The sequence below is a fragment of the Tetrao urogallus genome (genome assembly GCF_951394365.1).
Source record: "Tetrao urogallus genome assembly, chromosome: 1".
Lineage (NCBI taxonomy): Eukaryota > Metazoa > Chordata > Aves > Galliformes > Phasianidae > Tetrao > Tetrao urogallus.
The window spans coordinates 136,849,980-136,875,427 of NC_136813.1; the positions used below are offsets into that span (position 1 = coordinate 136,849,980).

Sequence of the window (25,448 nt, forward strand, 5' to 3'; positions counted from 1 at the left end):
TTCCAGTGTGTCACCACACACTGAATGAAAGCTAACTATGTATTGGGATGTATTCACAACAAACATAAGGTAAATGAAAAGGAATTTTCCCCTCTACTCTCTGAGACTGTACCTGGTGTTTTGTCCCAAGGTTGGGGCTTCCTGGAATAAGACAGACATTGACAAACTGAACTGGAAGGGTCACAGAGATGATGAGGGCACATCAGAGGTGGCTGAAGGTACTGGAGTCATGCAGTAAGAAGACTCAGGGGAAATCTTATTGCCTTAAACTATCTAATGCAAATGTATAAAGAATACAAGGCCACAGCCTTTCTGAAGTAAAAAGGAAGAGGAAAGATAGGATGAGAAGCAACAGTCACAAGCTGGAACACGGGAAATTCAGACTGGATGTTAGAAAAAACATTATGTGGATGACCAAAGAGGGATACAGGTTGTGCAAAGACACTGTTGAATCTCCAGCCTTCCAGACATTAAATGCTCAGCTGTACAAGAATCTGAATATCTATAGCAGGACCAATTTCAAATAGAGAGTTGTGTTAGACGCATTTCAGAGGTCCTTTCCAACACATTTTTTGCAATTTTATAAGTCTCTCTACAATGCTTTCTTTTATTAATATTCCATTTTTCTTGTCACTCTTTTATAAAAAGTATTTCTCTCAGACAATGGCAACACTGTCTCTCACATGTGGGAAAATGCTGACCAGCAGCGCTTCCTGAATCTAAAAAATCCATTCAAGTTACTTATTATTTTACAGAATTCTATCCAGACATATCCTGTCAATCTGTACCAACAGTCTGGAGAGTCTAATTTTTTTTCTAATTCCATTAAGGGCAAAGATCAGCAGTTTTCCTGGCATCTCTGTAGCTTCCTCCTACAGCTCGCCTCTACCTGTATTCTGGATGAACAGCTACGACATATGGTTTAGTAGCTTGTGGTAGCAACGGTAATGGGAGGACAGTTGGACTAGATGATCTTGTAGGTCCTCTCCAACCTTGTGATTCTATGATTCTATGATACCTGCACATACATTCATGGCTAGCCCAGCAACTCAGGTGGTCTGGTGTTTCATAGGAAAATCAGGGCAGCTCTGATGTATCCCCTTGTTGTGTCTCAGACATATCTGTCCCTCATATTGTTTTGTATCTTGACTCGCTACTAACTTTTTTGTTTTTTTCCTCTCTTAACATCTACTGTATTTCTCTGTCCACTGTAAATGACTTCCAGATAAGGCAGGCCTGTAGCACCATAATAGTTATACCTGAAGTTGTACTGACACCCAGAGGAATGCCCTGGGAACTGCTGCCTAACAAGGAAAGAACAGATTTTCAGAGCAGAACAAAATATAAATCCAAGTGTGCTTAACACTGACTTAAAAATTTATAAGAAGAAAAAGATAGAGAAGCATTCTAATATGTTGATCTTGAAATAGATAGCTTTTCTTTGGAATCATCATCAAAAACACAACCAAAGAATGCTGGGTTGCATCTTTGAAAGGAAGGCATTTCCAGGTGACCGTCAGGATCACTGCAGAGTGATCCAGGATGTTTATTGATTTTCTTTTTTAATACTTGCCTCCCGTTTCTTTCATCACCACATGACACCAAAGTACCTCAGGGGGAATGTAAGACATTCAGTTTGAAAAGATCCTGATCCAAAACTCTTTGAAAAAGTATTCTTCCATTTCCAGCCTTGAACTAAACCTTCAAAATCCTCACTGACCCACTCTGTCAATTGTTCAGCAAATCTTGGCAGAGTGGGATGGAGGAAAGGTGAAAATAAAGCAGTGGCTTTCTATTTAACCCAGAGAAAGGACTCATTCTCATAACTGAAAAGACATGGCAGCCACACTCCTAGCACACTCTGATTCAGAAATCACATCCCCAGCTTTGCCCTCAGGTTGGATGGAGATGAAGCACATCAGCTGCTTGGTATCCTGAGACAGCATCCAAAATAATGACAGGCCAGCTTGGATTTCTAAATAATCTAGAAGCCGCCCTAAGTGATGCATTTGCTACCACAAAGCAAACCAGTGACTCCTGGTAAATTGCCTTTAGTGGTTTTGAGATAAGGGAGACTGAAACATAAGAATCCCTCAGGAAAAGGCTCATGCGATTATGTTCATAAATAAGTGGCCTGGTTTTCACAAGTGCTAAGCAGTAAGTAACCCTCACCACTTACCATTAATTAAAAAAAAAATCAATTTGCATAACACACACCCCTCTATAATCCTACGCAGTGCAGATCTGCTGAGCCCCTTACACTCCTGCTATGGGGTAAATAATGGAGAATAAATCTTTGTAATAGGAGTTTCAGATAGGCTTTTTTGTGCTACGCTTTTAGAGGCCTGGCAGAGATACAAGAATCTAGGAGTCAGAGTTATACTGGCTCCAAGCCACTTCTGGCTCTCTGGTTTCAGTTCTTGGCAGGCATATTCTAGCCAGGTCCATCTGTCCCTCCTTGCCCATAGCCATTGACACTGCCAGGAACCACAGCAAGGATATGTGCTACAGCCTCACTCTTCATGTATTTCCCTCTTAGGCACACACATCTGTGCCAGAACTGCTAAATGCTCACTCAGTCTCAGCTACAGAGACAAAGAGCTGGGTGTTAGAGCTTCTTTCACAGCACAAAGGAGCAGCAGGCAAGCAGGGACAACTTTTCTCCCTACTCCTTTGACTACTTTCCAGATTTCAGAATTTTCTCCTCTCACCCAAAACACGCTTCAGCAGCTTTTCAAGAAGAGACAGAGCCTTCTACATCCTCACATATAAAGCTGCAGTCAGGGGCCTAGGACCCGCATCCAAGACATGGAAGAACAAAGGTAGCCATACTGAAACACCCAGCCTGGGGAATGGGCTCCCCACCCTCAGCAATTCCCAGACAAACTGAAGAGTTCCCCCATAATTGGAGTGAGCATTGATGTCAAAATATTGCTCCCACTGTCATTGAAACAGTCCAAATTTTATGGGTCCAAAATACTAAATCGCAATCCTCAAAAAATGACCTATTTTTATGTGATGGCTTTTTTTCTAGCTTTTTCTGTATCGTATTTTGACACTTGTCCTTCCAGTTTTCCAGCTACAGCTGAAATTCGAACATGTAGATACCAGAAGAATTGGAGAAAGTTAGCAAAGGTTTGACTTTTTGGAGCGTAAGTCAGGTAAACCAAAGTAGCACTTCTACGTGATGATCTGGGGCAGTTTTTTTGTTTGATTGTTTGGTTGTTTTTACCAAATTACATTTTAATTATCTCTACAAACCTGTTAAGCCAAAACCTAATAATATTAATAGAATATCAATAAATAAAGTCTGAATGCAGATTATGAGATGACTTACTGTGAAAGGCTGGACATTCTTTGTTGTTTGATGCACATGTTACATCTCACAGCATTGCAGATCAGGACCATACCCTGAACCTCTAAAAGCTTATTAGTGTTGGATTTCATAGAATCATAGAATCATCAAGGCTGGGAAAAAAGTACTGAATGAGAGCATGCTAAGAACTGGTCTCTTCTCCAAGCAAATAGCCACTCTTTATGGCAGCAACAGAGAACATGGACACAGGTTTGCTTTTCCTGCAAAATGCTCATAAATCTGAGACCTGGATGGTTCTTTCCATCTTACTTCAACTCTTGCATGTAGGTAACAAGTACACAGAAATAGACACATATATGTTACCTAAAACAAGAAGGTTCACTTATTTTCCAGCATTTATCGGACTGGAAGCTTGCGGTGCTGGAGGTTATTTATCCTGTATTTAAGAGTGCTCAAAGCAAGCTCAGAAAAACACAGACACCCCTTCTGTAGGTCATTCTGTATAACATGAGTAAACCCAGCTAGCTCGCCCCTCTTCCAGTGTCAGTAATGTATGCCTCTGGAGGCCCTAGATCTGCTATTCCCACTCCATAAAGCTGAAGATGGGGATATTCATATCCCACAGTGGAACCATCAGCTCCACACTCTGGCATTCTCTTGCCAGTTACATTTACCACACACTTGATGCTCTCAGGAAAGCAGAGAGCCCTAAAGATCAAATTATTAAATGTCACTTTCTTTTACCCAGTCAAACAGAAAACAATTATACAGGAAGTGACTGTCTTGATATGTTCCTCTACCTTCCATGCTATACATCTGCCTTACTTCTCAGTATAGATTTTGCTCCTTACTCCAGGGGCTAAACTAACCAAGCAGAATGGAAATGAAAGGTAAAAATAAAAATAAGAAAAAGAAAGAAGGGAGGGAGGGAAGGAAGAAAGAGGGGAAAGAAGAAACTTAACGAGTTATAACAAGAAAATAGGACAAAAAAACACAGAGCTTTTCTATTTTGGCCTTGGCAATCAGCCAGAGAGCAAATGTAGGTTAGTAGCTGTTACAGCAAACAAGTTAAAAGTGAGGCACCTAGCTATCTGTACTCTGTCAACATCAATTTCACCCTTTAAATGCACTCCAAAACTTACATTCCACCTTGAAAACTCATTTTCCTCTTCTTATTTATTAGAAATATTTGGAAAATGTTTTCAAGTGAGATGGTAGCTGATTTTTTCAACATCGAGGTAAGTAGATCCCTTTGTCAAGAACCTATGTATTCTGAGCTTAAGGTCACAAAAGGAGAAGAGAAGAGCTGCACCTCTTGCACTTCTTTTTTGGAAGGCAGCCTGCCAGTCAAGAAGCAAGATCTCTTTAAAGAGGCCAATTTGTAATCTCATGGTGTGTGGGAATGTTTTGCATGTCGCTGTCTGCCAAAATAATTTGTCAGCAGGGTGAATACCTTCAGCTGTGCATCAGGTGTTAAGATGCAACAAAAGTCACTAAGAGCCCTCAATCTGAGTGCTTAGGGACAGGTGGGTGTGAAAAGAGGAGGCTAAACTCCCACCCAATCCACTCTGGAGATCTACATTTTAAAAAATAAAATCATTTGGTAATAAGTACTATAGGATGCAGTTCAGGATGTACTATTCTATTTCCATCACGCACTGAAGGAGCAGAAACACAAACCTGCTTCCTCAGATGTGCTGTTGATAAAACCCCTTTGCAATTCAGCTCCTCAACAGCAAAAGCTGGAGACTTATTTCTGGAAGAAAACAAATGCTATCTCCACTGCACTCACATTCAAAAATGAAGTCTTACACAAACAAATCAAATCAAAATTCCAGTTCCTTCTTTTCCTGATTACTCCTAACAAGGGGAAAAGCAAAAGACAATGTCTTAAAACTCAGTATTACTGGTAAAGGGGTTGCCAAGACAATGTGTCTAGGATCTGTATGTACCAAATATTAATGACTGCTGCAGAAATTTTAATAAGTAACAAATACGACTTTTCTACATCCCAGTTCTGTGTAAGTGCAGCTAGACTTTGGCAGCAGTGACATCAAATCCTGCTAATGAATGAGGACAGTGGTAATTAAATGAGGTCTTCCATGAATTCAATAACTTAAAAGAAGAAATTGCTAAAAGTTCATGTTAAACATTTTTCAGAGTCATCTGATTTTGTCTGTTTGCAGAGATCATTAAGATGATCCAGAGGGCTGGAGCATTTCTTCTATGAAGAAATACTGAGGGAACTGGGCTTGTTCTTTCTCAGGAGAAGAGAAGGCTCCAAGGAGACCTTGCTGTTGATATGTGGTGACAATTTCCCTAGTCCTGTTTCTGTCTCCTCAGATGTCAGAGCAAAATGCCAGGATTTCCTCATGCACTTAATGGTTTCTGAACATATGAAATTCTCTATTCCCAGTGTCTGGGCCCAAGAGAATAAAACAATTAATAGCTGTCTTCTTTGTCAAGAAGTGCTCCAGCAATGAGAGTAAGGGAAGGTTTACAGAAGCAAGTGGAGAAAAGGCTTCCTAATGATAGATAATTTTTAGCTTCCATCTAGAACATAAGCTAGATTTTAACTACTGTGACTGCATTACACTGACAATAATGAGAGCTTTCATAATACAAAACCATGTCTCTCACTGAGGTGCGTCAGTTTTTACCACTCAATCTCAGAGAGGAACTTTGCTTTCACTCAAAACAATTTCTTATCCACTTGCTACATACTTTAATTCCTTTTTTTTCTTCATATTCTTCAAAGTACTTTTCTTATTTAACACATATTTACCTGTCCCTGAAACATTTTCAGTACTCTTTACATCATATTTTCTCTTCGAGTTCTTATCCTTCCCTTCACTAAGAACTTTTTTAATACCAAATTTCTTGCAAGACCTAGAGAGTCAATTTAGGCAAGCCTTTCTCATGCTCCATTTTAAGGTAGCAAGAATGATGCCTTACAAACTATTTGTAAAAGTGCTTAAGAGAAAATAAGGGAAAGAAAATGCACTTGAGCACAAATGGACACTGCTTTTCGTTAATTAATAATTCTATTTTAAGGACTATACAAGCATACGGTGAAAGTAAGATACGACCTATGCTGTCTCACAAACAAGACTTGCTCAAAAGTAACCACTACTCATGTAATGTCTGGGAAAAGGCGTTTATACAGCTGTACAAATAGGCAGTTAAGACACGTATTTTATTTATATAGCTTAAGCTTGTAAACTAAATCTGAACTAATCCAGATTTTACTACCAAAACAGACTTCTTTGCTTATTTAAGAGCTGGCACTGAGTTTTCCAGTGCAAAAGTTTTGGAGAAACACTTGGATTTTTTCAATCCTTCATCAACTTCTCAACCTTCAAATGTTCAGTATCACCAGGGAGCTCCTGCGCAACATGTTCAAATACAAGTGGCTTCAATATTTTCTTGACTTCTACTTCATGAGCATTCCTTCTTGTTTCTGTATGCAACCTTTGATCCCTGATGTTCTTCTCCCCTTGTACCACACAGAGATTTCACTTTTTAAAAAAAAATAACAAACATCTTCTAACATCTGTACAATAGCACTGCTTTTCTGGGCAATTATCTGGTTTTTGTGGTTGAGTTAAAACACTTGGCAGTCAGCCTTTTCCTGCTTCCCTCTTATGAACTAGATTATTATTGCCTCATAAAGCAGTGCCTGGGTGATATTGCTAGATAATTAATGTCTATTTAGTGTAAAGGGCTTCCAGCCCCTATAGGTGTTTTTTCTTCCTCTCTCTGACAGGGCCAGATGGCACTCTGGCCAACCTTCAACCACCCTTCACAAGCTATGCACTCAGTTCATACAATGCATCTAGCAGCTTTGGAATAACGTTTCCTTTATGTATGCTGAATGGTGAGATACTAGAAGAGTAGTTATTACTGCTGTAACAATGGGAATATAACAATGTAACAATGAGAAAATTGGTTATTTCAATTAAAAGACATTAAACATCTAACAAGGAACTAATCACTTTTTCATTTTTGTGTGTAGTTGTGTTGCTTGTTTTTTTATTTTCTATCTCTCATCATATAACAAGTTGACAAACATAACTAGAAAGAGAAATGGTCAATAATGAACGGATGAAATAGGCTCTGAGTCAGTGGTCGTGCCCACTTCACTGCACCATTAGATCACAGGATAAATCAATGGTGAATCCACTCATGTTCAAAGGAAGAGTCCAATTACATGTTTCAGTGGAGTCAGTCCAGAATACTTGGCTGTTTTCAAGATCAAGCACCAGCATTACAAGAAACTGTCCTCCCACTGGTGCTGTATGCACCTTTGACACTGATTTGATGTTCCTTTTAATATACAACATGCCCCAGCTCCTGGCTACTGCATCAAGATGCTGGTTTTCATGGTTTTGCTGTCTACTTATCAGTCAGTCACACATCAAAGAGTCTTTGGAAAGGGTAGGGGAAGGAAGAACAAAACGTGAAATATGATTGTTAGTTAAATGCCACCCGAAAATTAATTAACACAAAGCTCACCTGATTAAAAATAATAGTGTAAATAGTTTTCTCATAAAGATCACTTCCACAAAACCATTACAGTCAAATAACTTTCTACACCAAAAGTTTGTGATCAGCAACAATGTCACACACCATAATGATTTTCAGAGCACATATTGTCTTCTTTAATTAATTGAAGTCTGTTAGCAAACTTTGTCTATTTAGTTATACTCCTCATTTCTCAGAACACATTACTCCATCTTAAGGAGCTCATATACAGCAATGTCAGAGACAATCTGAATAGCCTGCACCCATACTGTGACCAACTGCAACCTAATCTGCTCATAACATCTGAGGAGAGTAACTTTCAACTCATGTTTGAAAGGGAAATGACCAACCTCGGTTGAACAACTGAAAGACATTCTATCACAGCAAGTCCTACTCCATTTGCCCTACTGACAGAATATAGGATCTCATGCTTTGAATTAGATGTGGTACACAATAGTTCAGACAAATATAAAACACTGGTGACTCTCAAAACGTCCATGGGAAACTCTCGAGTGTGAGGAGGTGTCCCCTTTGTGCTCTGCCATATTCCTTTTTAGGGAACTTTACTTTAGGGAACTCAATAAAATCTCTCAGCAAGTTTTAAATGAAAAAAATTACCTGAAGAGAGAAATTTCTGTAAAGAACCTATGAACCACTCTCAGCTGCTAAAAATATAAAAGTACTCTAAGTTCCTTCTTTAAAATACCAGGTTATAAACCGCATTTAATTGGAAAGACAAGAACTCAAAAGCTTGAAAATACCAGAGCACATGTTATCTGAACATCATGCTCCAGGTCTGTAGCACACATACATTATGACAGTCTTTAATTATATTGATATGTACTACATTCTTCTAGTGGACTCTTTCTTCAGTGTTTAAAAACACCCACTTATTATCCCTTTCTATTCTTTATATGCAGTACACAACCTCAAGGTTCATTTATCCCCCACTATCAAAACTGCACAGAATGTAAAGTGATTAATTTTCTCCTAAGTATCTCCGACAGAGTTTCACCATAACATCTGAGCTTCTTTGTGACCATGAAATTTACCCTCGCTGTGTTCCTCTAAGGTGAGACTGCAACATTATCTGTATTCCGTAGATGGGAAAATGAGTTGGATGAAGGAAGGCACAAACTTTCCATTAATTTTAGTAATACAATCTGAGGGACACAGAAAGCATATTACTCACTTTCCAGCCCTTCACTCTCTTTCAACATCTTGCAATCGCCTCCCAGAAATACAGCCTACCTCAGTGCAGACAAGCATGAAGTGAGGAGTCTGTTGTCACTGGCCATATATGAAGTTTGTTTTAAATTCTGAATCATTCAGAAATTCTGTGGAGGAAACTGAGGAGAAAAGCTAGCCCTCCCAGAGCAGCTTTCAGCTGCCATAACTGTAATAATATCTTCTTCTCCCTATGGCAGTCCCCTGCCTAATTTACTATACAACTATCAGCTTTGCCACAAATGGGACAGTGACTAAACATACTTCAGAGCTTGCCCACCTGAATAATGAATAATCTGCATGAGCTCATAGCTCTAGATTCTAGAGAGAAACAGCCACCATGTCCTTAACCTGTCCCTTCCCTCTTATTTATCTGGGCAGAAAAACAAAGACAAAAACATATAAATATTGGAGAGAGAGGAAGAAACAGAAATGAGCAGAAGTGAGGAATAAAAGAGAAGAAACAACGGGATTATCTGTTGTTTCAGCATGTCAGCACAATACTTTAAATCTAAAGAAGGCAGTAGGAGTTGTCTGTGGTGATGGTGACAATCTGTCATCAAGCAGAGAAATGCAGAGGGCTCTTACTGCAGCATATAGGCCTGGCTGGCGTCCTTTTGTTTGTCAGGTACCTCGTAGTGCGGGGAAATCTTGCCAAGGCCACTGTCACTCAGCATCCTCTTTCTAACAGCAGGGTTCCACCGATCTGATATTCTAGGAAGGGAAGAAGGAAAAACAAGGCTTAAATCCCAGAAATTATTTAACATGCTCTGCTTTGTAGTTCTTTTACGCTTGTTTATTCCCAGTATTTTTCAGCCTGTTGCAAGCTAGCTTAGCTTAATTCACCATGATTAGAAGACTCTTCCAGAAGAGGAACAGGAGCATTTCTAGTCTGCCTAGAGGACAAGCAGAAACAAAGACACTTCACGGTAATTCTAAAACTCAAAGGTCCTCAAATATTTGTATCAGAGCCCTGACAGTGCAGAGAATGGTTTCATAACTCGATAGATACAGGTTTCATCATCAGAGGGTGGTAAGGCACTGGCACAGGCTGCCCAGAGAAGCTGTGGAGGTCCCATCTCCAGAGGTGTACAAAGCCAAGTTGGATGGGGCCATGGGTGGCAACACCGCCCATGGTAGAGAAGCTGAAACTAGATGACCTTAAATGTCCTTTCCAAGCCTGTAATTATCACTGCTGCCCCTGATTCTGTCCCCAGATCTCACACTTTCCTGTATCTCCCAAGCTTTCAGCAGAGGGGATCAGAAAAGGCATGCCAAATTCTGTTGTGGCTGCTGAAGGCCAAATCCCAGCACCACTCACCCAGAGGCCTGCTCCACTACCAGATCAGGCATTCCAGGTGGCGTCCCCCCCTGCTGTGACATTACCAGCTCTGGATCCAGAATAAAAATCTCGTCCTGCGAAATTTCCGTCACAAAGTGCAAATGTTCCTGTTGGAATGATATAACGAACAAATAATGAACCTGTGGTATCAGTGTTCACTCAGAAAGCCCAGCTGGCTATAGGAAATCTGGGAATACATCAGGCTGAAAAGAATTTACGGCACTTGTCTGTGTATTTAAATGCATACATAAACACACCAAGTCAAGTTAGCAATAAGCACTCCTTAGATTTTAAGCCAAACAAGATTCCCAGCCAGCAAGCTTCACACTCACAGCAATGCTTAAGAGGCTGTTGCTCAGTGACTTCTGTCCATCAACACTGTTCCACTGAAAACTGCAGGCCTACCCAAAAAACTGAGTCTTACGTGTCCAGCTGAGAACCAACACCTAAGGCTTCAGATGATGGGATTTTTCATTGTTTGGAGATAGTCTCTAAAAACTCAATTGCTTGTACATTCTGGACTTGCATCTTCATTAACAAAGCTCTCTTTTTCAATCCCTCTTTTTGTTTTATTGGCACGGAAGTCCCCTTCAGAAATACTGAGTATGAGAAGGTCTGTCTAAGTAGGAGGATGGGCAGGATAATTTCCCACATTTTGTGCACAGGGACCATCACGCAGTATTTTTTTTTTTTCTTATGGAAACACGTGGCAAAGGAGTAGGAGGGAAAGATGACACTGTGCAGAGCCAGAATTAGAAAAATGCAGAATAAACAAAACGAAATGGCATTGCTTGGTTTAGTCTGTAGCAGCATCTTCTTCATCCTTACTTTCAAAATTTTCAAGTACAACTTCATCATCGCATTTATGTGACTGCATGCAAGGGCCTTTGGCAGCTACATGCAACACCAAACCCGAGGCTTCTGAGCTAAATTCACAGCTCCTTCTGACTGAAATAAACCACAGTCTGCAGATGTTCATATAATTCAAAAACAGCTTACATTGTTCTCAGGGAAACAAGACGCAAATGACAAATGGGTAATTCAACAGTTTACGTTTCATGCTGAGCCACTAATTGGTCAATTCTGCCTATAAGTTGGGAAACATCAAAAGTACTGTAAAATTTTCAAAGTGTCTTTCAAAAAATATATTCAGATTGGCAGATCTACACCATGGTTTGAATGTAGTGAAACGACATGTTGTTTTGGGTTTTCTTGGAAATATTTGATACAGCTCTGTTTATAATTCTCGGCTTCAATCACACTCATTTCTACAGTTATTTCTTGTCACACACATGACCAGGACTTCTGGTGTCTAAAAACATCAGTGAAAAGATAAAATCAAACACACTAATGTAGCACAGATACCCTTACTAAGATATGATAAGGATGATTAATGTAGAATATCCTGATTTGTGTATCAGGTTGGTAGCTAAAAAGAAAACCACATGATTAGCAGATACAAAACTTCAGTGAGCTCAGTGAAATGATGCAAATTATGTCTACTGAAAAATGGTCCAGAATTTTTTCTCTGCTTTTCATAAGAAATCATCAGCATTCTAGAGTGCACAGGAGCAATGGCAAATCACTTATTTTAAGATGTATCTGGCATGGCTTTAAAAAAGATCTACAGAAGCAGTAACCAAATAGAGATTTACCTGAGATCTGTCAATGCGGTAAAAACGATCAGCAGAAGTTGCTGCAAAGATAAATAAACAATCAGAAACGAAGCAAGTGTAAGCAGAACTATATGAACAAGATGGGCTGAGCTAACATCAGCACCATGTAAGAAAACCTCTGTGTCAGTGAAGTCACAACACGATCTGATTCATTCATTATTTCTATAGTCCCATTCCACTGAAAAACAAATTTAAAGATGGGATTTGGCAAAACAATATTCATTGAAGCAATTTACTTGAAATAATTATTTAAAACACAGGCAAATAGGATCTCAGATTTATATAAGAACTACTAATATTAAAATACATGACAGAAAGAGCTGCATTCTTCCAATGACAGTATAGCAAGAACATCATAAAACTGATAGGTCCAACATGATTGATTCAAACAGTGAATCTAAAAAACAATAATATGCTTGGGAATTCCTTGTAAAACAAATGCTCAAACATTCAGTGTGAATTACTGATATGCTCAAAGAAAATTTATTCTACTCGTGAACAAATTAAAGGAGGGAAGAATCACTAAACAAAGTACCTAATATGAATGTTGGCGCTGCTAAATAATATATATCACTAAAAGCAGAACTATTTTATCACCTTCAATGTGCTTTATCAGATGTGATATTTTTGTTTCTGCTTTGCATTTAGTTTAGCCAGTGAAATCACAGACTTTTTTTTCATTCTGGCATTTCTGCAGAACAGCACAGTGATATAGCACTGTCATTTTTGGCACTGCAAGGGAATATCAAACATCTAAAGACTAAAACTGAATCCATCTGCCCACCCAGCTTTCTCTAAAAATCAAATAGATCCTCAATGTATTTTCTATCAGTTTTCCATCAATTCTATCATGAGAGACGAGGAGAAATGATTAGAAACTGTCAAGGAGTAACTGGTTTTGTTTTGAGCAACAGCAAAATCACTCACCCCCCATGCTGAAGCTTTTGTAAAAGCAGTTGACCATCCATTTTAGCTGCCCACTTTAGAGCTCTGGAGCCTGATGTAAAGCCCAGATAAGCTGCTCGATTTGGCGAAGTTTGAGTCAAATACAAGAGTTACATGAAGTGTCCCCTTCCAGGGGAAAGGGATTACATTTCCATCATCTTAACACTGCAGTATTTATGGAGAGTGAGTAACAAAGAACATAACCCTGCTGACGGCAGTGTGCTACTACAACCAGGTGTATTCTGAATCCAGGTAGTGCCACATAATTGCTGCATCACAGCAGAGACACTAATAAAACAAAACATCCAAACACCCTTGGAAGAACCCATCTCCTTCAGGAGACGATGCTATGGAAGACATTTTGATTGCTAGTTGAAGGCCCATTTTTCAGAAGGGAAAGGGGGCCACGCAGCTCCCTTTTCAGTTTCTCAGCGCAGCAAGAAACAGCTTCTCCTCCCTGGTTGTACTCTTGGATGCACTGTCCTTCACACCTACACCATCAGCAAGCAGCATGCTAGACACAATGGAAGGGAGACACACTTACCATCTAGGAAGCACCATCTAGGAGAGAGCCTCTGAACAGAAAGTACTCTTGGGAAAGAGCTTTCTTGGTCCTGTATTTGTCAGAGAAGCAACATTAAAATATATATATATATATATATATTTCTATATTGCGCAATATGCAAAACCTGCAAAACCAAAATCCACTGGGTCTGCACCCCACTGACATTAGGTTTTTACTGTGCTATAGCAGAGCAAACCATTTACTCTCTATAAGTAAACTTGAAGCACACTCTCATCTATCCTTTCTCCTTCACCTCAACAATATCAAAAAGCACTGCATCAGAAGCAGCTTTCTCAGATGTCTGAAGTCATCTTTATTTGTTGGGGTGGAAGAATAGGGAGAAGTGAAAGAGAAGATCAAAAAGAAAGCAATGAACTCGATTACTATGTTTGTGTATGTATCACTTTCTCTTCTTCCAGAGTAGGGCATTACAGCCCTTCCCACCTCCATCAGTCTGCCACTTAGAACAAGTGCCCATATTGCTGTCCCTGGCATGTCCCTAATACACATCAGATTTAAAAACAAAAAGAAAAATTAAAAAAAGAAGCTCTTGTCTTCATCCAGAATGTAGACAATGCAGAATGCAGACCTAGGGATCATTGCTGGCTAAGGCATCAGACATCCCACATCAATGTGTTCCCAGTCTGTCTAGACAGACCTGCTTCTTGGGACCCAATTGATACTACATCAAGGAACCAAATGGCTGTTCCTTGTTTTCTCAGCTCTCACTGATCTGGAGGCAAGAGGGATCTCAGATAGCAGAAGGTGGTCATGGCTCTGTGCCATGCTGCCAGTGGATGGCCAGCCAGATTCCTAAAGCTGTTGGAACACAACCTAAACACAAATAGATTTGCATAGGACAAAGCACAACAGCACAGCCTGTGGGCACCAACCCAAAATGTGCATAGAGCCAAATTCTGTCCTTAATTATAACTTATGCAGTAAAATCAGCACACCTGCAAATGATGTAAATTCAGGCACATATTCACTCAAGACTGAAATTTACTTCTCCTTAAGACAACAGAGTATGGAAGGCTATATCAATGCACAAAGTGAGGAAATGAGAAAGCAGAAGCAATGGGGAAGAAAGGTGCCTTTGAGAAAAGTACTGCTCTGCACAGGAAGTACTGTATATGATAAGGCATATGGACATATATCCATAACGTGGGCACAGAGTGGTGAAAACAAACTGATAGAATAGTATCTCACTGGAACTTATCTGAATATCATATAGATGCCCACCACCTTTCCTGACTGCAGGATGCAGGATTAAAAAAAACAACCTGCACTGGGAATTGTACAGCTATATCTGGTGAGTAGATATTTGAGAGTCTACCATCAGAAAGTAAAGACTGACTGAAAGAGTAAGCTCCAAAAAGAGATTTCAGTCAATCATGGGTTTTCAACCAGGAGGGATGACAGGGTTATGAACGATTAATATCTAGCATAATCCAGAAATCTGTCCTCCAGCTTGTGCTTCAAATTCATCACTCCAGCCTGAACTACAGCAGACCTTTTAGAAAGGTATCTAGCCCAAGTGACAGACTCCAAGTGACACAAACACCACCAGTCCCTCAGGCTGTTGGCATCACGTCCAGGGTTTTATACAAGAGTTAAACTGCAGAAATACCAGCAGAGTTAAAATGACAGTATGTGGTGCATCATGCACACCCAACACATCTGGAACATTCATACAGATTCTCAGAGTTTTAAAGTTTGCTATATTTTCTTCTGCCTTTACTGTCTGTTGTCTATATCTTAAGAAAACCTAGAAGGGGTGGTTATTTCTCAGCAATTTATCTTACTCTTTTGCAAATCTGACATATTTCTAAAACATTTCTTATCCATGTAGCCATGTGTCATAAAAAAATTCAGAAAGAAATAAAGAATATATCCATAGAAAAATGGATGTTTCATTGGTTCAACCTCCTAGACTGCCCAGATGTGTCAGTAAGACTGTGAGGAAGAAGCAGGTTGCTTTTTCTACTGGGAGAAAATCTCACAGAATGCTGGAGGAAGTTCTCCTTCAGTCTGGGTGGATAAAATACTGTCCAAAATGATTAAGTACCAAACAATACCATCCTATGTCAAGAGACAGACCTCACTCTTCAATCAACATAATAGTATCCAACATTTTTTGAGCTCTTTGAGAAAAAAATGAGGTCATGCTGCTGTTGTACACATACACAAGTTCTTGGTTTCCCTGAATTCCTGGTCAGCTGAGTGCTTGCATGCACTACCTGTCATTTTCAAGCAGCTGTGATGACAATTAGGACTTCACATTCTGATGCATATTCCTTCGCACAGCCATGTGAATACATCTCAATGCCTTGCAAGATGCCACTGCGAAATCTTTAACAACTGTATTTGATATCATGACAGTTTTTCATGATTCATCTTATTAGCTTCTACTGCAATTGAATGGAACTTCCTATTATTGCTTTTCCTTTCCAGTTATACTGCACAGAAAAACGAAGATAGCTCAGGGAAACCCATGTCATCTCTGTGCCTTAAGATTTTGGAGTGCTGGCAATGAATCTTGTGTGAAATGTTACTGCAGCCACTTACATATTTTGCTTTTATAAAGACTATCTTTTGATCCATAATACCTGCATCTGTATCCAGTCTGACAAAAATCAAATCTCAGTTCCCTCCCATATTTGCACTCAGTGATTTTACTTGATCCCATAAACCTTGTCCTACTGTACAGAGTTTGTCTCCAATTTATGTGCAATACAGGAGAGATGAATACAGTATAACATTCCAGAACATGAACTATTTCTATAAATAGTTATAAAAAATGTATATTGGTAGTTAAACTATCAGGTTTAAAATGTAACAATTTCCTTCTCTAACGTGAGTTTATGGAGTTGTGAGATGCTTAGGTTTACTTGTATCATAACTGTGGTAGGAGAGTCAAGGACTTTCTAAAATCTGCTACATTTGCTAATTTCTATTTATCTAAATGCACAGAGCTGTATGTATCTTAACATTTAGCCCACTGTCTGAGGAAAGGTTAGAGCTGGGATACAAAGGACAAAGGGAGGAAAGCACTGAAAGATAAGAATGCATACAAAAATGGCACATGATGAAAAGAGGAGAAGTGAGTGAAAGTTCTTAGACTTGTCAGAGTACATAATGCTGGGAAAAGGAAGATAGGGATAATGCTGGCAAATACAAAATCAAGTCACAATTGCATAAGCTCTTTCCAAGAACCCATTATAGTTCAACAGCAGAACTAGCTTGGGAGGTCTCAGACCCATGAGAATAATATTTCATATACATTAAACTTGTTAGAGAAAGAAAGCAGAACGAAGAACAAGTCTAACACCATTTTTTGCATTTACACCCAGGCTTGCTGATATTATTTCTGCTGATTCCCCATGTTTTGAGCTGCAGAAGCATCACACAAGAAAATCATGTTTATGAGACCTGAAAGTACCCATGACACCTTATTAGCAAGATAAGACAGTTCCATCAACTCAAGAACCTTTTATCCCCTGTTTTCCCCCCTTTGGTAATTTATAGACAGATGCTAACAAATGTGGAACGAACCACAAACTAACCTAGCAAGACAGTTCATAGAAACGATCTGCTAGGAATAAAGCAGCATTTGAAGAATCCAGGACAAATAAGTACTGAAGACAAAACTAGAGGAGGGCATTAAAAATACAGCATCATAAAAAATTAATAGCAAGTGAGGGATTTCACACTGATGTGCACTAAAGGAAAAGGCTAGGCAATTAATTTCTATGCTGCTATAACTACAGAGGTTAGGGCCAAGTATGAAGCTGGTTTCTGACATTTCATTCCCTATTTTGTCCCTCCCCATATGCACATATTTAGTTCCTCATTTTACCTCAGGCAGTTTCCTACACATGGAGCACTCAGCAGCCACTTAGGTTAATTTATAAGGAATGGTACAGAATAACACAAGCTGTTTTATCAGCCAATTCACTAGACGCTAGTGCTGTTCTAAAACTCAGTCCTAGGGCAATGATTGACACAAATGTCAAAACTATGAGGTTAAAATTGGACACAGAAGTGCAGAAGCAAACCACATACTGGTATGAAGAAAGCAACTTCAGAAAAAGCATGCCAAATTTACATTTTCTTGTAGTGCCTTCCTGAATACAGCACATTACAGGCAGTCCTGCCAAACTGGAATTCTGTATCACCCAGGTAATCACTAAGGCCCAAGAAATCATCTGCAGTTTCACTACAGTAGGTTCCCATCAGCTGGATCCTTGCATTTTTTCTCAGTGAACTCATTCCTGCTGATCCTAACAAGACTTACATTGTTAAATCTAGGAAAAGGCTATCAACACCATGCACCTTGAGTCTTGTGGTCCTAGGCACTTTGTCAATTGACCATTGTTTGTGTCAAGTCTCCATGCTAATGCCAAATTAGCTCAGGAGTCAGTAGATTTAGTCTGAATTATTTTACTCCCAATGTAATCATTCTGCAGCACAATATTTTACTGAGAGCAATACATATTTTCGAATGCTTCCAACTGTAAAGTCAAGTTCTGTATTGTATAAATCAAACAATATAGCTGCAAAATGCACAAAGAGCCCAGTTTTAAAAACTAGCCATCTAAAAAGAGAATGGTCTTGCCACATAGAAAGCGCACATTTGTGTCCAGGATGGATTAAAAAAACTACTCTGAAGATTATGTTAGTCGAGAGGAAAATGGCTGTGGTACAAGTAATTATTAATTGGTTAGGTTTGCTGTACACTCTTCTTCTCAGTGGTAGGTACTGCTGCTTCATCTCTGCAATACAAAAAAATTACTGATCCTTCTCTCAGAGAAACATCTTTTCTTTTGTCACTTATTTTAAAGGACGCATTCTCTCATTTACTTCAAGAGGCAATTTTAAGGATGATTCCATAAGGTTTGCAAGGAAAAGAATTATTTCAGGGAAATCAGAATGAGCCTCCATCATCTGAGGGCAAATGGTAATCAAAAATTCCTGTAAATCTGCATTCAAATGCAATCAATGTAGTCCACCTGGTTAAACTTGTCTTTGTTCTTCATTTACTAAATGAAGATTTTAAAATCTTACCTGGTAATGAACTCTCTGTGTAGTGGAAGTTGCTGACTGTAGGTCCTAATAGGATGAAAGATATGTCAGTGATGAAATGTTTAAATCAGCAGAAGTTATTGCAGTTCTACTATTTGAAGTGGCTGGCTAAACATCATAGAGTAATTTTGCAAGTATTTCTCATTGGTTTTAAGTATGTTAAACAAAGCCACAAAATAGCCAAGGAAAGCTCTCTTAAAGTTTGCATTTACATGCGTCTGGTAAAAAACGGTCCAGTTTTAAAAATTTATACAGAGATTATGTTAATGACTTTTTACCTTATCACAGATCTATGAAAACTATTTAAATTTAGAATATCTGCAGCAAAAAGAAAAAAAAAAAAAAAGCTAAAAGCCTTAATATTGTCTTTTGTAATCATTTCTGAGTAATTAATACACCAAAGAAAACCCCTGGTATTTTTCCAGGTTTAAAGACAACCTCATGCCAAAGAGGTCATCTCAGTGTTGCAAACATCATCCCAACTACTGTGTTGTAATCTTCCATTCTCGCATGAAAATGGGATGAATGAGGTCCGTAGCTCCTGTGCCAACTGGGACAGCCATTCAGAAACTCATGTAAAGGCACCACATTTGTAAATGTTTTTGAAAGATATCACTACAAGTTTATGAAACAGTGAGAGGCACTCTATTAATGCAAATCCACCGGTTTTATCACTAAGTGCGCACACATTTAAAATTATTCAGGTAATGGGGCATTTGGATTCTCAGTTTCCCAGGTTGTACTAAGAGTACCTTCCAGAGACAAAGCATTCAAGAAGATAACAGCTACATTCGTATTAGCTGATATATATTAGCTGATATATATTCTTGTATTTTTTGAAATATCAGTTTGATATCTGTAGTGTTTGTTGGAGTCTCTGTTTACTCCATGACTGTGTTAGAGAATAATATTTGCATAATTAGATCCGTTGAAATATCATGATATTTATCCTTACATAATACAGTTTGTAAACTAATTTGCTCAGAAATTGGTATAAATGCAGCCACGAATGCAGAGAGTACATGTATTCTGTTCAATTTCAAGAAGAAGCAAACACAACAATACACATCAATTCCTCTATAATTTAAATGGTTTCAGCATGATTTATTTTTTCCTGTTTGGAAAATAATGTTTTGTGTTAGTCTGTTTTAATAGCATATCATAGCTCTGAAGTTTTGTTTTCAGCATGAGGCAATACACAATACTCACAATACGAAGTTGTTGCAATCATTAGACCTATACACTGAGGAGTGGAAGGAGCATAATACAGATTAATAAATGATACTTAATTCACAAAAACATTACCTCTTGTAGACGGTCAATATACATACGACAGGTCTCCAAGTCACAATCTCCTCGAACAACTATAATTCCTAAGGGAATGGCTGGAAAAGGAAAAACACAGAAAAATGTCTTTAATTGAGGTCTGTTGAATTTTAAAAGATTTGCTGTATGTTTTGTTTTGTTGTTTATTTTCTTAACGTCCTCACTAAAGCTCTCTGCTTACTAAATCTTAACAGTCACTTAAAATCAGGAACATGATATTCATCGTTCGTCTTAACCATTTGTAATTATCAAAGATTCTGACATTCAACTGCCTTCCATCTCATACAAGCTAAAAGAGATCTAGTAAAATTGTGTACTTCCTTCTCTGATGTAAACACCAATTATTTTTTGCAAGGAAATGTACCACAGAGTATTTCATTTTCAAAACACTTAAGATTCTACAGAGATGATTTAAAGCTTTTACATTCCACCAGGATTTTGTTTTAAACAGTATTTTTGGGATTTCCTTTTAATCCTCTGGCAAACCTCTCCTGGAACTCTGTTACTGACACCAAAGAATAGGGCTGCTTCTGCTTTCCAGCCTTAGCTTATTGGTTTATTGACTTAAAATTATTGAGGTATTTATTTATTACTATATAATGAAACCTTTACTTCAGCAGGAGAAAAAAATGATGACAATAAAGTGCAGCATATTAATTCACTACATTTTATGATAGGGTTTAAGGAAAAAAGCATACTCAGAGGTTATCGGCTTCAACTTCATATCTCCAAAGTAAAATTACATCCACAGTAAAAGCAAATAAACAAAGTTACAGAGTATCCCTGAGGTCGCAGTCTGACATAGGAGAAAACTAGTGTCATGTTATTTTGATGTAAGTGTGCTTTTAAATAAAAACAGGCATTGTTCCATTTGCACACAAAACTTACACATGTCCACAATGTCTTAAAGGAAAAGAAAGGGAAAGGAGGGAAGGAGGGAAGGAGGGAAGGAGGGAAGGAGGGAAGGAGGGAAGGAGGAAAGGAGGAAAGGAGGAAAGGAGGAAAGGAGGAAAGGAGGAAAGGAGGAAAGAAAAAGAAAACTTGCGAAAAATACAGCAAATAAGTCCCCTCAGTCAAAGGTAGCATTTCAGATAATGAGGAGTTTAGATTTCCACAACTATTCTTTCAGACTCTAGGTTTTCTTTGTTAAAAAAAAAAAAAAAAAACAAAGATGGGAGAAAATGTACACATGAGTCTACTAGGAAGATACCAAGAGAGCTGCCTGCTAAAATCTCTTTAAATAGAAAGGAAACAAGTACAAAAATTCTTAAGCACATGAATGTCTGAAACTGAATCATAACATTATTTTCTTCTCCCTCAAGGGTCTTTAGTCAAACGTTGCCCCCAAAAGCAGGGAAGCAGCAGGAAATGAATTTAAATCATCATATGAAGTATTCCAGAGGGAGAGAAGAATATCAGCTCACAAACAATTTTGGTAACTGAATAACAAAAAGCAACTTAATGTCATTGACATTACTGAGACATTACAGTACTGAGACAAACAGAAAGAACAACTGTGCTGCAATTCCTCATATCACTCAAGGGGGTTTAACTAAGAGGGGCCCTGAGACGCTTATCTGTTGGGAAGCTCTTCATTCTAATAAGGGAACAGGTTAGTGATAACACATAATGGGGAACACTTCCATGGCTCATTTTCCTTGTGGCCCCCCAAGGCTGGAAGCATAATGAGAAATGAGTGGTCTCAAGGAGAAGACAGGAAGCAGCTACAAGACTGAAGGGCATAATGGAGCTCAGAGGCCAGTGAAGGGCTCCAAAGATACATCACCAGCTCTGTCAGCATCGTGTTCAGAAAGCAATGTAAACAGCAGAGCAGATATGACTCTCAGAAAACCAGAAGCAGAGGAAGGAAAAAATGGTAGGGAGGGAGGAAAAAAAAAGGAAAAGAAAGAAGGGCTAAAAAGGAAAATGAGAGAAGCAAAGCCCATGCTACTTATCAAATAACGCATCTAACAGTAATCCCTATCCAGCTTGTTTTCAGAAAGCCTAGCAGACAACACCGCTTATTGCAACCTCCAGGGTTTTTTCATTACTCAACAGAGCTTGTGAGACAAGTTAAGTGGAATGAGGGTCAATGGTCAGGTCTGCTTTATGCATACTGACACTCTGAGTTACAGACTGATTCCCTTTACTTTGTGTTTGCTGGCGCTTAACCTGCTCTGACAGGAGACCCTTATGCTCTTGGCAACAAGCACTTAATGACCATCTAGTTTTAATTCAGTAAATCCCTCTGCAGCCCTTATTGAAAGGGCTGAGATTTTTTAGAGCACTAAAAAGTGAATTGTAGCAGACATGACTGTATCTCGAACAGTTTCAGAGCGCTAGGGAGATACAACATTGGTTCATAAATTGTCACCACACATTTTGTCCCTTTTGTATTGAATAACTTCCTTCAATTTAACAGGGTCCAGAGCTTTAGCCCACTGAAACTTTGGAACTAACACAGAATGACAATCCTTAATCTCCACCACTGCTGGTAGCCCTGAGCAGAAGGACCTTATAAACACTGGGAATTCTAAAGAAATTCACCAAATCACCTGTAAAGAAAACACTAGTATGCAATAATAGATGGCTGAGCTGTGACACTTCTGAGCCTTATCTGCATCATTACAGATGAAGATTATAATCCGTTAGTATAATTAATTATCTACATTTTGTACATCAATTACATGTATAATTTGCTCTTAAAAAGGGATGTGTGACTTCTGCCTGGAAATCCTGAACCAGTACATCTGGTTTTGTGGGTCAGTGGCTAGCTAAGGGATAAGGTGTGTGAGGTAAGTCCTGTATGGTTCCGTCCCACATGGTTTTGTTCGATTAAAAAACTTTTAAAGTCATTACTGAATAACATTACTTCATATGCTAAAATGTTACTTGATAAATGTTAGTGGGGGGTTTTGTGTTGTTTACTCTTTGTTGTTGTGAAACTCATTTGCCTTCCAGCAAGTGAAATGTTTCCAGCCCTCACTTGTACCATAAACCACAGCAAGCATGCACAACACATTATACAGCCAAGATTTTCAAAGTGCCTCAAAATAGCAGCTTTTTGAAAACACTTCAAGCCCATACAGATTTAAACTGCAGGACTGTTGCTTGTTCTAAACATACGGCAACACTGTGCAGTGGGGCCAGAATCACAGAACCATTAAGGTTGGAAAAGACCTAAGATCATCTAGTCCAAGCATTAAATGAGGTAAGTTATGGTGAATCAGGTAAAGACGTAAGGTTAATGTGCATGCACCGCTTGACATGGAATGTCATTGTAAACATTTTCATTAGGGAATTAGTGGACTTCTGTCTTTTTGGAATAGCTCTGTGTGGATAAGGATGTGAGCAGCAAAAACCAGTGCTGTGGGACACAGTGATTACTGGACATGTTAGGTGAAAGGTGGGAGTGGAAAACAAAATTTTGCAGTCTTGCATGTATTAAGAGCACAAACAATGCAGAGCAGCTTTCCTAGACACCCGCAGATTATCCACTCCTGTGACAACACAGACATATCCACGTATGGAAATATGCCAAACACAGGATAGTCTCAGACCACAGGCCAAGCCACAGCATTCAGGAGACAGATTTTTTTCTCCTGAGGCGCCTGCTCTTCTGACTGCTTGCATCTAACTCCAAGCTTCTTTGTGTTCCCTGAATGGTGAAAAGAACTTTATCCAGGGAGCTGTGGATACGTACTCCAACACTGCATGGATAAGCAGCAGTGCAAGAACCCCAGGAGATGAGACAGCCAGGCAGTTGCTTCATATTCTGAACCAGCACTGCGGAAAGTTTTTTGTTCCTAGCAATGCTGACTGAAATCAAGAGTCAGCAGGAGGAGGGTGAGGTAGATGCAGCAGTATGACTAGCGTAATGCTCTAATAACTGCAAGATTAGTAGCACTTTCTTAAGCTCTCATGAAATTACCTACGGAATTTATGTAAACAAAGAAGAAATCTTCTATTAAGTGCCCATTATGTTGAATACCTAAAGCTAGTGAACTCTTCAGCAGACCAAGAACACTGCCTGAGCACTGCATACTAAACAATCAAGAAAAATTCAATTAACTTCCCCATTTATTGTTATGAAAATATTCAATTTGTGATCTAAACACCATGATTAACCCACTCAAATATCAAATAAGACAGCCTCAAGGCAGCTCATTAAGGTAGATATGAACGCCAGAAAAACTCATTCCAACACTGACATATACCTCAGGGGAATGGGGAGATTAGACATGGGGCTGTAAATGTTTAATGTAGCAAATAAAGGATCCTCACTACTGGAAATTTTATAAAAACATCATTTTCCTGAGGGGTTTTTGCTGATATTAGAAATGTGAAGAACCAAGTAAGTTCTTGTGAGAGAATTCTAAGATATTCAGACACTTAAATTAAGAGATTTCTCCACTGTGGTTTTAACACAACTGAGTTTCTACAAAAGGATTTTTTTCCAAAATAAATCTATGCCATACATCTCCTCAGATACCTTTCATTTATTCTACTGACAGAATCAAAGCCTTCTTTGGTTGCTTGGCTGGTTGTTGGTTTTTTTAATACTAGTGTTTCAGTACTGAAATCCTCATATATCTGTGCATAAAATGCAATGGACGTTACCAGACTGAAAGAGCACATTTGAGAGAGTGGTCATCCCCTCCAGAATGTCAGTTCTCCAACACACAGACATAGTAGAAAAAAGCTGTCTGTCAAATGCGAAGGGAAATTGTCCCAGATACCAGATGAAAAAGAACGGGTTAAAGAACGACTATTAAAAGTTTGGAATTGAGACTGGTAAGGAAGAGATATTGGGATTAAGAGCTGAAAGAAGAGATCTGGCTGAACAATGCCTAGGAGTTTACAATTAAGAAAAAGAACAGGAACCTGAGCTGTAAAATCTATAGACACAGACAAAGATGAACAGGGAGAAAATGAGTGCTGAAGAAGAATAGGATTGAAAACATAAGAAGAAATCAGACAAGGAAGGTGATAGAAAAAGAAACAGCAGAAGAGAAGTATGCAGAAAAATCTATGCCATAAAGCCAAATTAAAATGTGATTTCCTGGAAGGTCTGGAATGGAACTTAATGTTTTTGTCTCTCAGTCTGGTGGGGTTAATAGGCTAATATTTGTTAACGAAATGTATTGGAATACTGCTCATGTCTTCTAGGCCAAAGGAAAGGTCAATCCTACAGGTTACTGTTTACCTAGTAGCTCAAAAGACAGAGGACTGTGTTGGCTGTAGATATGCCCTATATAAACAACTCCATGACATGAGATGCAAGCCTAAACCATTGAACTTTTTGTGTTGCTTGTTTTGGTTCTTTTTTTTCAAATCCAGGCAATAATATACTCTGTTAAACATGTGTTATGACCACAAAGTCAAGAGCTCAAAGTTATAGAAAGACAGAATTAAAGTTTCCTGTCTCAACACCTATGTATA

At 38.8% G+C, this 25,448-nt stretch overlaps 1 protein-coding gene across 4 annotated transcripts in view; it reads right to left on the minus strand.

The window, feature by feature from the left end:
* The window catches only part of DGKI (diacylglycerol kinase iota), a gene marked incomplete at both ends in the record, with an annotated part of 208,683 nt that overhangs the window by 32,239 nt on the left and 150,996 nt on the right, over nt 1-25,448 (minus strand). For all 4 annotated transcript variants that reach the window (XM_079537633.1, XM_079537635.1, XM_079537634.1 and 1 more), the window contains 6 exons: nt 9,656-9,781; nt 10,389-10,516; nt 12,065-12,105; nt 13,575-13,644; nt 18,663-18,707; nt 19,986-20,065. In XM_079537633.1, coding sequence (XP_079393759.1) covers nt 9,656-9,781; nt 10,389-10,516; nt 12,065-12,105; nt 13,575-13,644; nt 18,663-18,707; nt 19,986-20,065 — 490 coding nt within the window. The remainder of the gene's footprint in view (nt 1-9,655; nt 9,782-10,388; nt 10,517-12,064; nt 12,106-13,574; nt 13,645-18,662; nt 18,708-19,985; nt 20,066-25,448) is intronic.